Raw genomic sequence first — 12,622 nt, forward strand, 5'->3', positions numbered from 1 at the left:
GTTAATTGGGAGATGAGATATCGTGTACACAGACGCACATACACTCATACACACACACACACCACACACACACCACACCACACACACACACACCACACACACACACACACACACACACACCACACACACACACACACACATACAGACCAATACCCAAAAACCACTTTTTTGGACTCAGGGGCCCTTGAAACGTATAGAAATTTAGAAATTGGGGTACCTTAATTTTTTTCGGAAAGCAATACTTTCCTTACCCATGGTAATAGGGCAAGGAAAGTAAAATTATTCAATTTTGAGACAATTATAATTGTCAGCCCGGGAACTGGCAAATAATTTTTGTATATTGAATGAAAAAGACTAAGAAATTGTCAAAAAACCACTGATTTATTGATAATTAGAAAGACCGGTTTCGGTTATTACACCATTGTCAATCTCTGATAAACTAAAACTAAATACAAGAGCAGCAGAATTTATACTAGTAGGCGAGTACTGCTATTATTGCTATCAACTTAAATTTTTGTATAGTATCGCTCATCGAATTTCCATCTAGCTGTTAACCCTGTTGTCAATATTTGCAGTAGCAGAAGTCTTCGGGGTGATTTACAGCATTTAATTAGGATTTTCTTTTAATAATTATTACTCATTAATTAGCATTTGAGCAAATGCAACTTCCAATTTATCTCCATTGTAAGTAATGAAACACTGATGTGATCCTGGTCTAGTGGATAGATTGCTTGTGTAGCAGCCTATAGTGAGGTTCACGTTATAATGGGAGTAGAGAAAGATAGGAGAACAACGTTGCCGAACCTCTGTCTTGTCAATGCCTTCTATGGAGGGTAACTGATACCAGTTTATTTATGTAATATTAACTGTTCATTCTCGTTTGAAATAATGAATTATATTTTATCAAGCAAGGAATTATATTTTTCAATAATTTAATAGGTAATGAATTTTAATAATCAAGATGGAATATTTTGTCAATTGTTTATTAATTCTTCATTGTTAAAAGACGATCTGGCAACAGAGCAAAGCGAAAAAGAGATAGCGCTATCCGCTTTGTTAAATGATAGACAAGGATAGCAATGCCTTTGCAATGTCATTGTGGACCTCACTATAGATCAATATACTGGATGTTTCAATAAGATGGGTGAGCCAACTACCACATTATCAAAATTCATGTAATGAACTGACAATGCTGAAAATTAAATGAAAATTATACTGTTTAAATTGAACTTCTCTTTAATAAAACTTGAACATTAATCAAAGATATTGAAAGAATTCATTTTCACACCTGTGAGATATCTATGAAGATATTTTGAGACAAGCCTATGTCTGAATATCTATTATAATAAGATAGATAACTACCACTATATGTCATCTCCACAGCTATTGAAAGAATTCATTTTCACACCTGTAAGATATCTATGACGATATTTTGAGACAAGCCTATGTCTGAATCTCTATTATAATAAGATAGATAACTACCACTATATGTCATCTCCACAGCTATTGAAAGAATTCATTTTCACACCTTAAGATATCTATGATGACTTTTCGAGACAAGTATATGTCTGAAATATATTTGAATGATAATTTTATCTGATACTGTTCTGTAAATATCTATTATTTGACAACTCAATCCACGTTGAAATAGCATCAATACCTAATAAACATAGTTCAAATTATTTTCCAGTTAAGCCAGAGGTTGAGGCTGTGAAAGACTTTGTGAATATTGACGAAGGATACGATGCTGAACTTCTTTGCATTGTGCACAGTGAGCCGAAAGCTGAGGTCTGTATTATAATAAGAATCTGTGAAAAATGTTTAAAATGCTTCAATAAATGAATAGGTAGCAGTTCAATTCTTTATTGCCAGAATTTAACAATGCAACAAATCAAGGTTAATAAATCAACACCTCTTACAAGAGAATAAAATAAAAAAATCTGGTGTGGCGCACTCACACAACTTTCCTTGCCGTTATGAAAATTGATCACCTGACGCTAGTGTTCCCGCGCATCTCAAGTCTACTATCCAAAGATTTGAGCCAGCTGGTGACAGGGCAATAACGCTGGAGACACACATGAAGTCTGCTATCTCTTCATAGTGAATGATTTAATAGAATCAACAATAATTTGCAATTGAATAATCACATTTTCTCGAATTTAAAGATAATTTTCAATTTTAGGTGAAAATGTTACTGAACATTAATTGTAGAGATTTTCATGCTCAATCTACTCCACTTGATCTTTTTTGTTCCAATTGTATCTGAAGCCTGATAATTGGGAATCTATCTGCATTGATGGGGCGGAGCTCCTGAAATTTTTACAGATATGGGACTTGTGGCAGTTGATAGAGCTTATCGATGACTATTTTAGGTATGAATTTGATCAAAATCGTTGGAGCCGTTTCCGAGAAAATCACGAAAAACCCTGTTTTTGACAACGTTTTCGCCGTTTTAGCCGCCATCTTGAATTGCATTTGATCGAAATTATTCGTGTCGGATCCTTATAGTGGAAGGACTTTAAGTTCCAAATTTCAAGTCATTCCGTTAATTGTGAGATGAGATATCGTGTACACAGACGCACATACACTCATACAAACACACACACACACACACACACACACACACAAACATACAGACCAATACCCAAAAACCAGTTTTTTGGACTCAGGGGACCTTGAAACGTATAGAAATTTAGAAATTGGGGTACCTTAATTTTTTTCGGAAAGCAATACTTTCCTTACCTATGGTAATAGGGCAAGGAAAGTAATAAACTACCGAGAACTAAAAACTAAACATTTTTTCAGGCAATTAATTAATTAGTCTACCGCTCAATCTTCCAATAATTAATATTTCCGATAGGCCTATAGTAAACTGTTTAATATAGAGATTGCAATAAAGATGGCAATAAAATATAAAATATGGGATAGCCAAACATTTTTTTCAATAAATTTTTGGACGTTTGACTTTTTGCCGGACTTATAAATTCTATCAGATTAAAGAATAGATTATGTTTGTCAAGTTCCGTTTAATCTTATAGAATTCATAAGGACGGCAAAGAATCGTACGTCCAAAAATCAATCGGACTCCAGTTTTGACATCATATAATGTGAGTTCACTATGGAAGTCTTGAAATAAACCATAATATATCTCTCCTCTCTCCCGCTTCGTTTGAAAAATTAAACAGAGATAAAATAATAAATTTAATTCATCAATTGAACATTAATAACCATATTTTTGATGGAATCATGCAAATTTGAATCCAAAATTTACAGTTCTAATTCAAATCATATGAATGTACCAACATATCATATATCAAAAATAGAAAGCTTGCAATAGTATTTATTTAATTTCATTTTATTTATTTTCCAATCACTTGATGATGGCATCATATAGCTGAAACATCTTGTTAGTAAACAATTTTAAAAAAAGTACTTAAGCTGTGTTTACACCAAAGTTAATAACAAAGTGTTAATAAAACTTAATCCTTATAGAATCTATTAGATCCAACGGAACTTGACAAACACATAAATGTTCATCATGTGTATGATAAGTTATGTTCAATCTAAAGGTGCGTACAGATTTACGCGCCGCGAACATGAGCAATTCACTTTTAATCAGCTGATGCCAAGCTTTTTATATCTGTATCTTACCGTTTCTGTAAAAATACAGTCAAATATCTTCTAAATTGTCAGCCTTTAGCATACAATTTAGTACACAATGCCTAACATGCAGCCGCTCTTCTAACTTTAAAATTCCTTGAAGACCAAAATACAATCTTCCGACTAATTTTGACAATTGGAAAAATTATTTCTGAGAATCTCTCTCGCTTCCACCACCCACTTATTTTTCGAGACAAAAAAGTTTCCAGCATGTCGGTAATTTCATGTTTTCTGCACGAAATGTCTCGACATTGACGAACATAATCAATAATTAAAAAATAACTATAGGTCGGAAAAAAATGTTCCAGACACCAATAGAAATAAGGAGACATTCTCCCCGTTAATTATAGATAAAATTATCACGCATTACGACGCCCCATGATTCTGAAAGAAGTGATATTCAAAAGAAGAACAAATCTTCACGATGTTTCCAATTTTATCATAAAAGTTTAATTTCCTTTTAATCCTTCAACCCTGAAGCTTTTTTAGTACTTACTACTAGGATATCGGTGATGATATTATACATCCAATTCTGACATTGAATTGGAAATTTGAAAAAGTTGCAATTTTACACGATTCGGCAACCCTGTAATTTCTACGGATGGAGGGCCAAGTCTCAACTTATTTTACACAAACTATAGTCAGCTGATTAAAAGTGAATTGCTCATGTTCGCGGCGCGTAAATCTGTACGTACCTTTAGATTGAACATAACTTATCATACACATGATTAACATATGTGTTTGTCAAGTTCCGTTCAATCTGATAGAATCTATAAGAATTAAGGTATTAACATTTTGTTGATAACTTTGGTGTAAACCCAGCTATAGATTTCTATTTTCATTTATATCTCTAATTTCATGAAAACACTTTACTTATATGGGGTACTTTACTCAAATTAATAAAAGCAATATAAAACTTGTAGTAGCCTACCCTTTTGTATTAAAACATTCTAGAAACATTAAACTACTAGTTGTGACCTACTTTTACCATTTTCATGATAAAATGTACCTTTATTTATTTCTCCTTTCATTTATTCAGCTTGTAGTATAACTTATCATTCAAATCATATCTATTCATTTATTTTGGTGACAGGTTGAATGGTACAAAGAGTCGACAAAGTTGGACAACGACGAACAGGTGCACCAACAGAACGACAAGCGCAAACACTCTCTCCGACTGCAGGCCGTGAAGGCGTCCGACTTTGGCACATACAAGTGCGCCGCCACAAACAGCCTCGGAACCACCATGAAAACTATCGAAGTCTCAGGTATTCAACATCAATTTTAACAATAAAAAAATAAAAATATAACGATATCCTAATAAAACAAAATAAATCTTACAGCACCCTTTATTCTTTAAAAAACGTTAAAATATAAAGAATAAAGGGTGCTATAAGATTTATTTTGTTTTATTAGGATATCGTTATATTTTTATTTTTTATTGTTAAAAATAAAACAAAATAAATCTTACAACACCCTTTATTCTTTAAAAAACTTTAAAATATAAAGAATAAAGGGTGCTATAAGATTTATTTTGTTTTATTAATTTAAAAGCAGCCCATGTCAATAAGTGTTTTTTAACAATATCCTATTATAACAAACGAGCAATTTTTGTATATTTGTATATATTTTTATATTTGGTTATTTATGTCCAACGGATCTCGAAAACGGCTCTAACGGTTTTCACGAAATTTGGAACATAGTAGGTTTATGATATAAAAATTCGATTGCACTAGGTCTCATCCCTGGGAAAACTCGCTGAACGACATTAAAAGGATGATTCATCCTTGGAAAAACAGCTGAGACTTTCGTCGTCTGTGGATAATAAAAAACTGCGTCTGTAGAAAATCAAAATATCTCATCCCCGAAATTCATAAGCTGACGTAGGCCTATAGCCAGCTGTAAAATATTAACACGAGCATTTTAAAGAATTGTGTTCTGTTTATCAATAAATAAAAATAACGAGCGAAGCTCGGTGTCCCGATATTGAAAATTGATTGGTGGAGCATGGAATTCTATTGGATAAACTGGCTTTTTATGGTGTGTAAAGGGGAAAAGTCTATAGTGAGGTTCACGTTATAATGGCAGTGTTTGATTAATGATGGTATTGCTATCCTAGTTTATCATTCAACAAAGCGGATAGTGTTATCTCTCTCTCGCATTTCTCTGTTGCCAGATCATCTTTTCCTCAAAATTTCCTCAAAAAATTCTTTATTTCCTCAAAAAAATACATTCACAGAAACAGAAATATTACATTAGTCTATGAAGAAATATCTCCCTGCAAAGGTAAAAACCTGAGCGCAGGAAGGAGTCTATATAAATTCTGATCACAACAAAGCAGCAAGAAGGCGAACTATTCTGAGCAAAAACAATGCATAACTATTTTGATTATTTTTCTTATGTGAAATATATTTCAGCATTTATATATTCACTTATATTATATATATATATATATATATATATATATATATATATATATATATATTACTATATTTTTCTACATTATTAAGTATTCCTACAAATAGAATAAGACATAGTTATGAGAACACTTCAGACAGACAGAAATACACAAACTACAAAATGAAATAATGAGTTTTGAAAATTAAGTAAGTTCAATACAGAAACACAACGGAAATCCTCCACAACTCTTAAAAAATCGGTAGACAAGAAATAGGTACCTGACAAACTCAGATCACCATACAATAAGATCATTTGTTTTTATCCAATTATTCACTTCCTTAGAGTTATGTTCCTTACAGCTTATTTTTATAATTCTACTAGGCACAACATTCATTAATCTATTAACTCTGTAATTGAATTGATATCGACAAACATTCAGGTCAACTCTGTTTTGGACCACTGTCAAATGTATAATTAATAATCAATGTTTTAACAATGTATAATTAATAATCAACAAATATTTCATCTTAATCTTGAAAATTCTTTATGAAATTATTTAAAAATATAATGATAAAATAGAATTGATTATTTTGAACGAGAATGAACCGTTAAAATTGCATCAATAATCAGCTACCGTCTATAGAAGGCATTGACAAGACAGAGGATCGGCAACGTTCTCCACTGTCATTATAACGTGCACCTCACTATAGACCTTTTTAAATCCTAACTCAGTAAACCTCAACAAGTGGTAAAATTTGGGAGCAAAAAATCAGACCTTGTAACAGTTGAGTATGGTGTCTCTCAGGGTTCAATACTGGGACCTCTTTTATTTTTTTCAATGATTAATGATCTACCTCAGGCACTTGCAACTCATAGACCCGGTTGCACAACAGCCGGTCAAATTTTAACCGTTATTAATTTCTCGAAAACCAATCAGAGAAGGCGTTTTTGACGGCTTCTCTGATTGGTTCTCGTGGAATTAATCACTGTTAAAATTCAACCGGCTGTTGTGCAACCGGCAGATACCTCGTTAAATACAAACAACACCACTTTCCGCTCATCCAAATGTGGAAGCTCTAAATACAATGACAGAAGACACGATGGCTCAAGTCTCTAGATGGTTCAGAGCAAATGATCTCCTGTTAAATGAGGATAATATGATACAGTTTCTATCCCCAAGTCTTAGAGATATCCCAAAAAAGCGTACCGAGTCAGTTAAGTTTCTGGGCTTAACCTTCCGGCAGTCGCGCTGTTGTAAAAAGTACAACAGTGTCAGCTTTTTTGCTGTACAAAACTATTGAATGGGGTGGTGTCACAGAGAATGAGTCACCTATGCATTCCAAAACTTTCCCCCATCACTCCACTGAGTTGCAGTATCAACCGGGCAATGGTTCAGTCTTTAGGTGCCATTTAGTCGCGACAGTGCATTAGTCGCACTGTGCATAAGATAGGGAGAGACTGTATACGGGGTCTGTAAACGAACCAATAACACAGAATTGATGGCTTTGCTTAATTTACCTTATTGGGCTATGAATTGGTAATCATCCAAATGTTCATAGGCGTAAAATAATCCAAGAAGATGGAAAAAGTGATTATACAATGATTAATTAATATGTTTTGACAGTAAACAGAATATATAATATTTGGAAAATTGGATGTTGTACAAAATACAACACGCGACTGCTGGTGTGATTGAGTAGGGCGCGACTTCCGGAAGGTGATTGATTATTAATGAATTATTAATAGAATTGATGATTAATTGACTAATCACTCGAAACTGTAGAATAATGAGCTACTGTGAGAAGTTTTAGCATGAAAACTAGATTATTTGTGTATTATTAAATGAATAATTGAATAATTTCTAATATGTTTTATTTTGAATTATTTTTGACGACACTACAGTCTAATTTTTGTATATTAGTTATTAAAAACTAGTAGGCCTACTCTCATGTGGAGCGGTTTTGGATTTTTTGAAATATTCTAAACTTCCGTATATTAGATTGAATTGGTATGTTTTTTCAGATTGATTTCTACAATGATGCAGGCTATTAAATTAGATGTTTTTAAAAATTATTAGATGTTTTTGATTGAATCATGATATATTTATTGAATCATTCCAATTATTCGTGTATTTTAGGATGAATGAATAAATTGAATACATTTTTGTATTTTGTATCCAGGTCGACCAGGCAAGCCGATCTTTGAATCATTTCAACTATTCATGTATTATTTAATCATTCCAATGATTTGTGTATTTTTGTATGAATGAATAAATTGAATACATTTTTGTATTTTGTATCCAGGTCGACCAAGCAAACCGATCTTCCAGAGTGTGAATTCATCGTCAACTGACAACAAGAGTCCCGAATTGAAATGGAAAGTGGAGAGCATCAATCATATCTCCGAATACGAACTACTCTACAGAATGCAGGATGTAAGTCACTAACTTCCAGGGCCAAGCCACACGAGGCGTTCTTCTAGTCGGCAGTAAGCTGTCAGATTGGCTGATTGAGTTGGCGTATCAAGAGAGCCACTCTTCTCTGATGGCTACTCCACACTGGACATTGATGAAGAGAATGAAATAAGGAAAGGAAATGAAAGGAAACGAAATGAAAGGAAAGGAAAGGAAAGGAAAGGAAAGGAAAGGGAATGAAAGGAAAGGGAATGAAAGGAAAGGAAAGGAAAGGAAAAGAAATGAGAGGAAAGGGAAGGAATTGATTGATTGATTGATTGAGTACTTTATTTATGTAGATTAAAATATATACTGGCTTACACACTTATATACAATAGCTTACAATACAGCAAAATTATAGATGAATTTACATAATATAGACTAAGAAAATAATCATTGAACTGTATATGATATGAAAAAGCAATTTGTAATATAATAACTATAGATAATAATTATATTGTTATGCATCTACATAAATTGGCGGAGCTTTGGACATATCAATGTCCTTTCTTCGGAAAGAATATTTAAAATATCCTCCCCACTAACTCTCTACCAAAAGGAAAGGAAAGGAGAGGAGAGGAAAGGGAATAAGAAAAGCTTCCTGTCCAGCTAATTTGGAGAGCTTCTTGTCCTGTCTTGCCGACTGAAAAGCGCCTCGTGTGGCTTTACTCTTGAAATCAACTTCATTGAATTATAATTTTGAAACTATAACATTTTTGAAAAAAAGTAAAACTATGAAAAAACAACAACTATTGAATAAGAGTGGACTCCTATAGTGAGGTCCACGTTATGATGGCAATGGAGAAAGATAGGAGAAAACGTTGCCGATCCTCTGTCTTGTCCATGCCTTCTATAGACGGTAGCTGATACAGGTTTCATTGATGTAATATTAACGGTTCATTCTCGTTCAAAATAATCAATTCTATTTTATTAAGCAAGAAATGATCTTTTTCAATAATTTCATAATTAGGATGAAATATTTTGTTAATTAATTATTAATTCTTCTTCGTTAAAAGCCGATGTGGCAACATAGCAAAGCGAGAAAAAGATAGCGCTATCCGCTTTGTTGGATGATAGACAAGGATACAAAATACAATTGCTAATCATACACTGCCATTATAACGTGGACCTCACATACACAGTGACCGGTTCAGTGAAAATATTCTAATAATATAATAATAATATAATGTAATGTAATAATAATGTATATAATGTATATAATAATAATATAATATAATGTAATAATATAATGGGACTATTCACACTCAGCCGTCACCGTCCAATGTGAAAACTCCCATTAGAAATAATGGGAAGAATACTCTCAGTGAACTGGTGAATGTTTATGATATATATTAGTCACTGTTACTGATATATGCTATGGAGGTCCACTTCAAAATTACTCGTATTTGTTTCATTATGTACATTGAAGTATTCAAGTCTTTTAGTATCACTACACATGATACAGTATCAACACAATATGATACAGTATCACCACACACGATACAGTATCAACACAGTATGGTACAGTATCATCTCAACTTGATGTGTCATTATGTACATTGAAATTCAAGTCTTTTAGTATCACATGATACAGTATCAACACAATATGATACAGTATCACCACACACGATACAGTATCAACACAGTATGGTACAGTATCATCTCAACTTGATGTGTCATTATGTACATTGAAATTCAAGTCTTTCTGTATCACCACACATGATACAATATCAACACAATATGATACAGTATCACCACACACGATACAGTATCAACATAATATGGTACAGTATCATTTCAACTTGATACACAACACCATATGGGATATCATATTTTGATATCCTTTCTCCATGGTTGTAGAGGTACTGAATTTTCTCCTATATATATTTTTTTTTAAATTCTGTGTCAGGCATCAGAGTTGAGGCTTTTCGGTACACTTTTTTATTTAAATTGGATAATCTTTTCAATATAATTATTGTTAAGATCATTATAAGAAATTTTTAAGTGGCCTAATAAGCGAGTTATGGGTTGTTGGAAGTGCTAACTCCGTTCTCTTTCCATCAGATCATAAACGGTTTCAAATTTTCCATTGCAGTTTATTTAATACATTCAGTATATCATTGGCTTTGTTCTAATATGCGTTTTTTCGCGATTTATGCCAAAATAAACAACTTATCGAATTTACAAGAAATGATACTTTTTAATTGACCGAACGAAGTGAGGTATAAGATTCAAGTCGACGGTTTGGCATTTCTCTTAACGTTTAAATGTTAATATGTTTAAATGTTGCGCATTTACGGCGAAACGCGGTAATAGATTTTCATGAAATTTGACAGGTATGTTCCTTTCTAAATTGCGCGTCGACGTATATACAAGGTTCTTGGAAATTTTGCATTTCAAGGATAATATAAAAGGAAAAAGGAGCCTCCTTCATACGCCAATATTAGAGTAAAAATCAGACTATAGAATTTATTATTCATCATAAATCAGCTGACAAGTGATTACACAGATGTGTGGAGAAGCCAGTCTATTACTGTATTTGTATAAGGTCTATAGTTTCAATCAAAGACCTTGAAGAGGTATGCATCTTTGAGCTGGGTTTACACCAAAGTTATTAACAAAATGTTTATAACCTAATCCTTATAGATTCTATTAGATATTGAACGCAAGTTGACAAACACACATGTTCATCATGATGTGTATGATAAGTTATGTTCATTCTAATATAATCTATAGCGATTGAGTTATTAACATTTTGTTAATAAATTTGGTCTAATCGCAGCTTTAAGGTCTTTGGTTTCAATATTTTGTTTTGCAGTCATGGTATTATTATGCTTGTCCATCAATATAAATATTCTCACATTCGAAAAAACTGATTTAATAGGTGATTAAAAATAATCAAATGAACTAAATAATGCTGAAGAAATTGTAATATTTTTGACTGAAAAAAATTAATTTTCATTAGATGGAAAGATTATCACGGAACTGGATGAATATTATATTAATTCTGGAATAGAAATATATTCTATTCATTGTTTAAATTAACATAAATTATGGAATACAAATTCAAACGTGAACTGATTTTGTTAACATTTAAAACATTTGACATCAGGTACTTGTGGATGAGAATACTGCGTAAGGTCTACTGTTCACAGAACTACTAGTTTATGAACGATATAGGGAATAAAATGTTTTAATTTGGAAAGACACATTTTTTTAATTTTTAAGATAATTTCTGTTAATAATGTCGAAACCGTTCATGATCTGGAAAGAAAACGGAGTTACCACTTCAACGACCCATAACTCGCTTATTAGATAACTTAAAAATATTTCAATTGCCACTTTTTCTCACTCTTATAATGATCTCAACAACTATATTGAAAAAGATTATTTAATTTAAATAAAGAAAAGTGTACCGAAAATAAACTACAACTTCAAAAATTCAAATTTATTCATACCTAATTCATTGATACAATGAATACATCATCAAAATGATAGGGAGAGAAAAATGAGGTAACCTTGTGCTATTCCTCTCCCAAATTCAGATAAGTTACACATAGTCCGTAAGTCTTGTAATTGTTCACTTCTCATAAAATTTTCAGTCTTAAAATTTTCATAAAGTAGATTTTTGAATTCAGATGCTTCAAAACCAAACAAGGAAGAAATATTTCACATTATTATCACTAAAATAGGAAATACAATAGAACCTCTGTATAACGAAGTCGATTATCCCGAGAAAAAAAATCGCTGTAGAGAGGTATTCTTTATCGAGAGGTTGTTCTGTCAAGAAAACTGGCATATTCTTATTGGTCTTATAATATATCTCGGGCAGTAATTGAATGAATATTGTACATAAAACATAACATCGAAAACGTATAGATAGTGACATTTTGTGAAATGTCACACATTTTACAAAATTGAAATGTATGACAACAGCAAATGATGGGAGGATGGAGAGATCCGGCATTCCCGTTCCTTCATTCATAAATGGCAAGTTCTAACAATTGAAATGTGTGACAGAAGCAAGGATGAGAAAGTCCAGTCTGCTTTACCTGTCTGCTCTACGAATGAATTCTTGGAATTATACATTTCCAGTAACTTGCATTCAAT

General features: G+C 32.4%; 1 protein-coding gene across 3 annotated transcripts in view; it reads left to right on the top strand.

Moving 5' to 3' along the window:
- LOC111048683 (opioid-binding protein/cell adhesion molecule homolog) overlaps nucleotides 1–12,622 on the top strand; it is a 210,080-nt gene that overhangs the window by 178,719 nt on the left and 18,739 nt on the right. For all 3 annotated transcript variants that reach the window (XM_039422589.1, XM_039422591.1, XM_039422592.1), the window contains exons 6-8: nucleotides 1,691–1,788; nucleotides 4,754–4,928; nucleotides 8,364–8,494. In XM_039422589.1, coding sequence (XP_039278523.1) covers nucleotides 1,691–1,788; nucleotides 4,754–4,928; nucleotides 8,364–8,494 — 404 coding nt within the window. The remainder of the gene's footprint in view (nucleotides 1–1,690; nucleotides 1,789–4,753; nucleotides 4,929–8,363; nucleotides 8,495–12,622) is intronic.

Source organism: Nilaparvata lugens, chromosome 3, assembly GCF_014356525.2.
Source record: "Nilaparvata lugens isolate BPH chromosome 3, ASM1435652v1, whole genome shotgun sequence".
In the NCBI taxonomy this organism is placed as follows: Eukaryota; Metazoa; Arthropoda; class Insecta; order Hemiptera; family Delphacidae; genus Nilaparvata; species Nilaparvata lugens.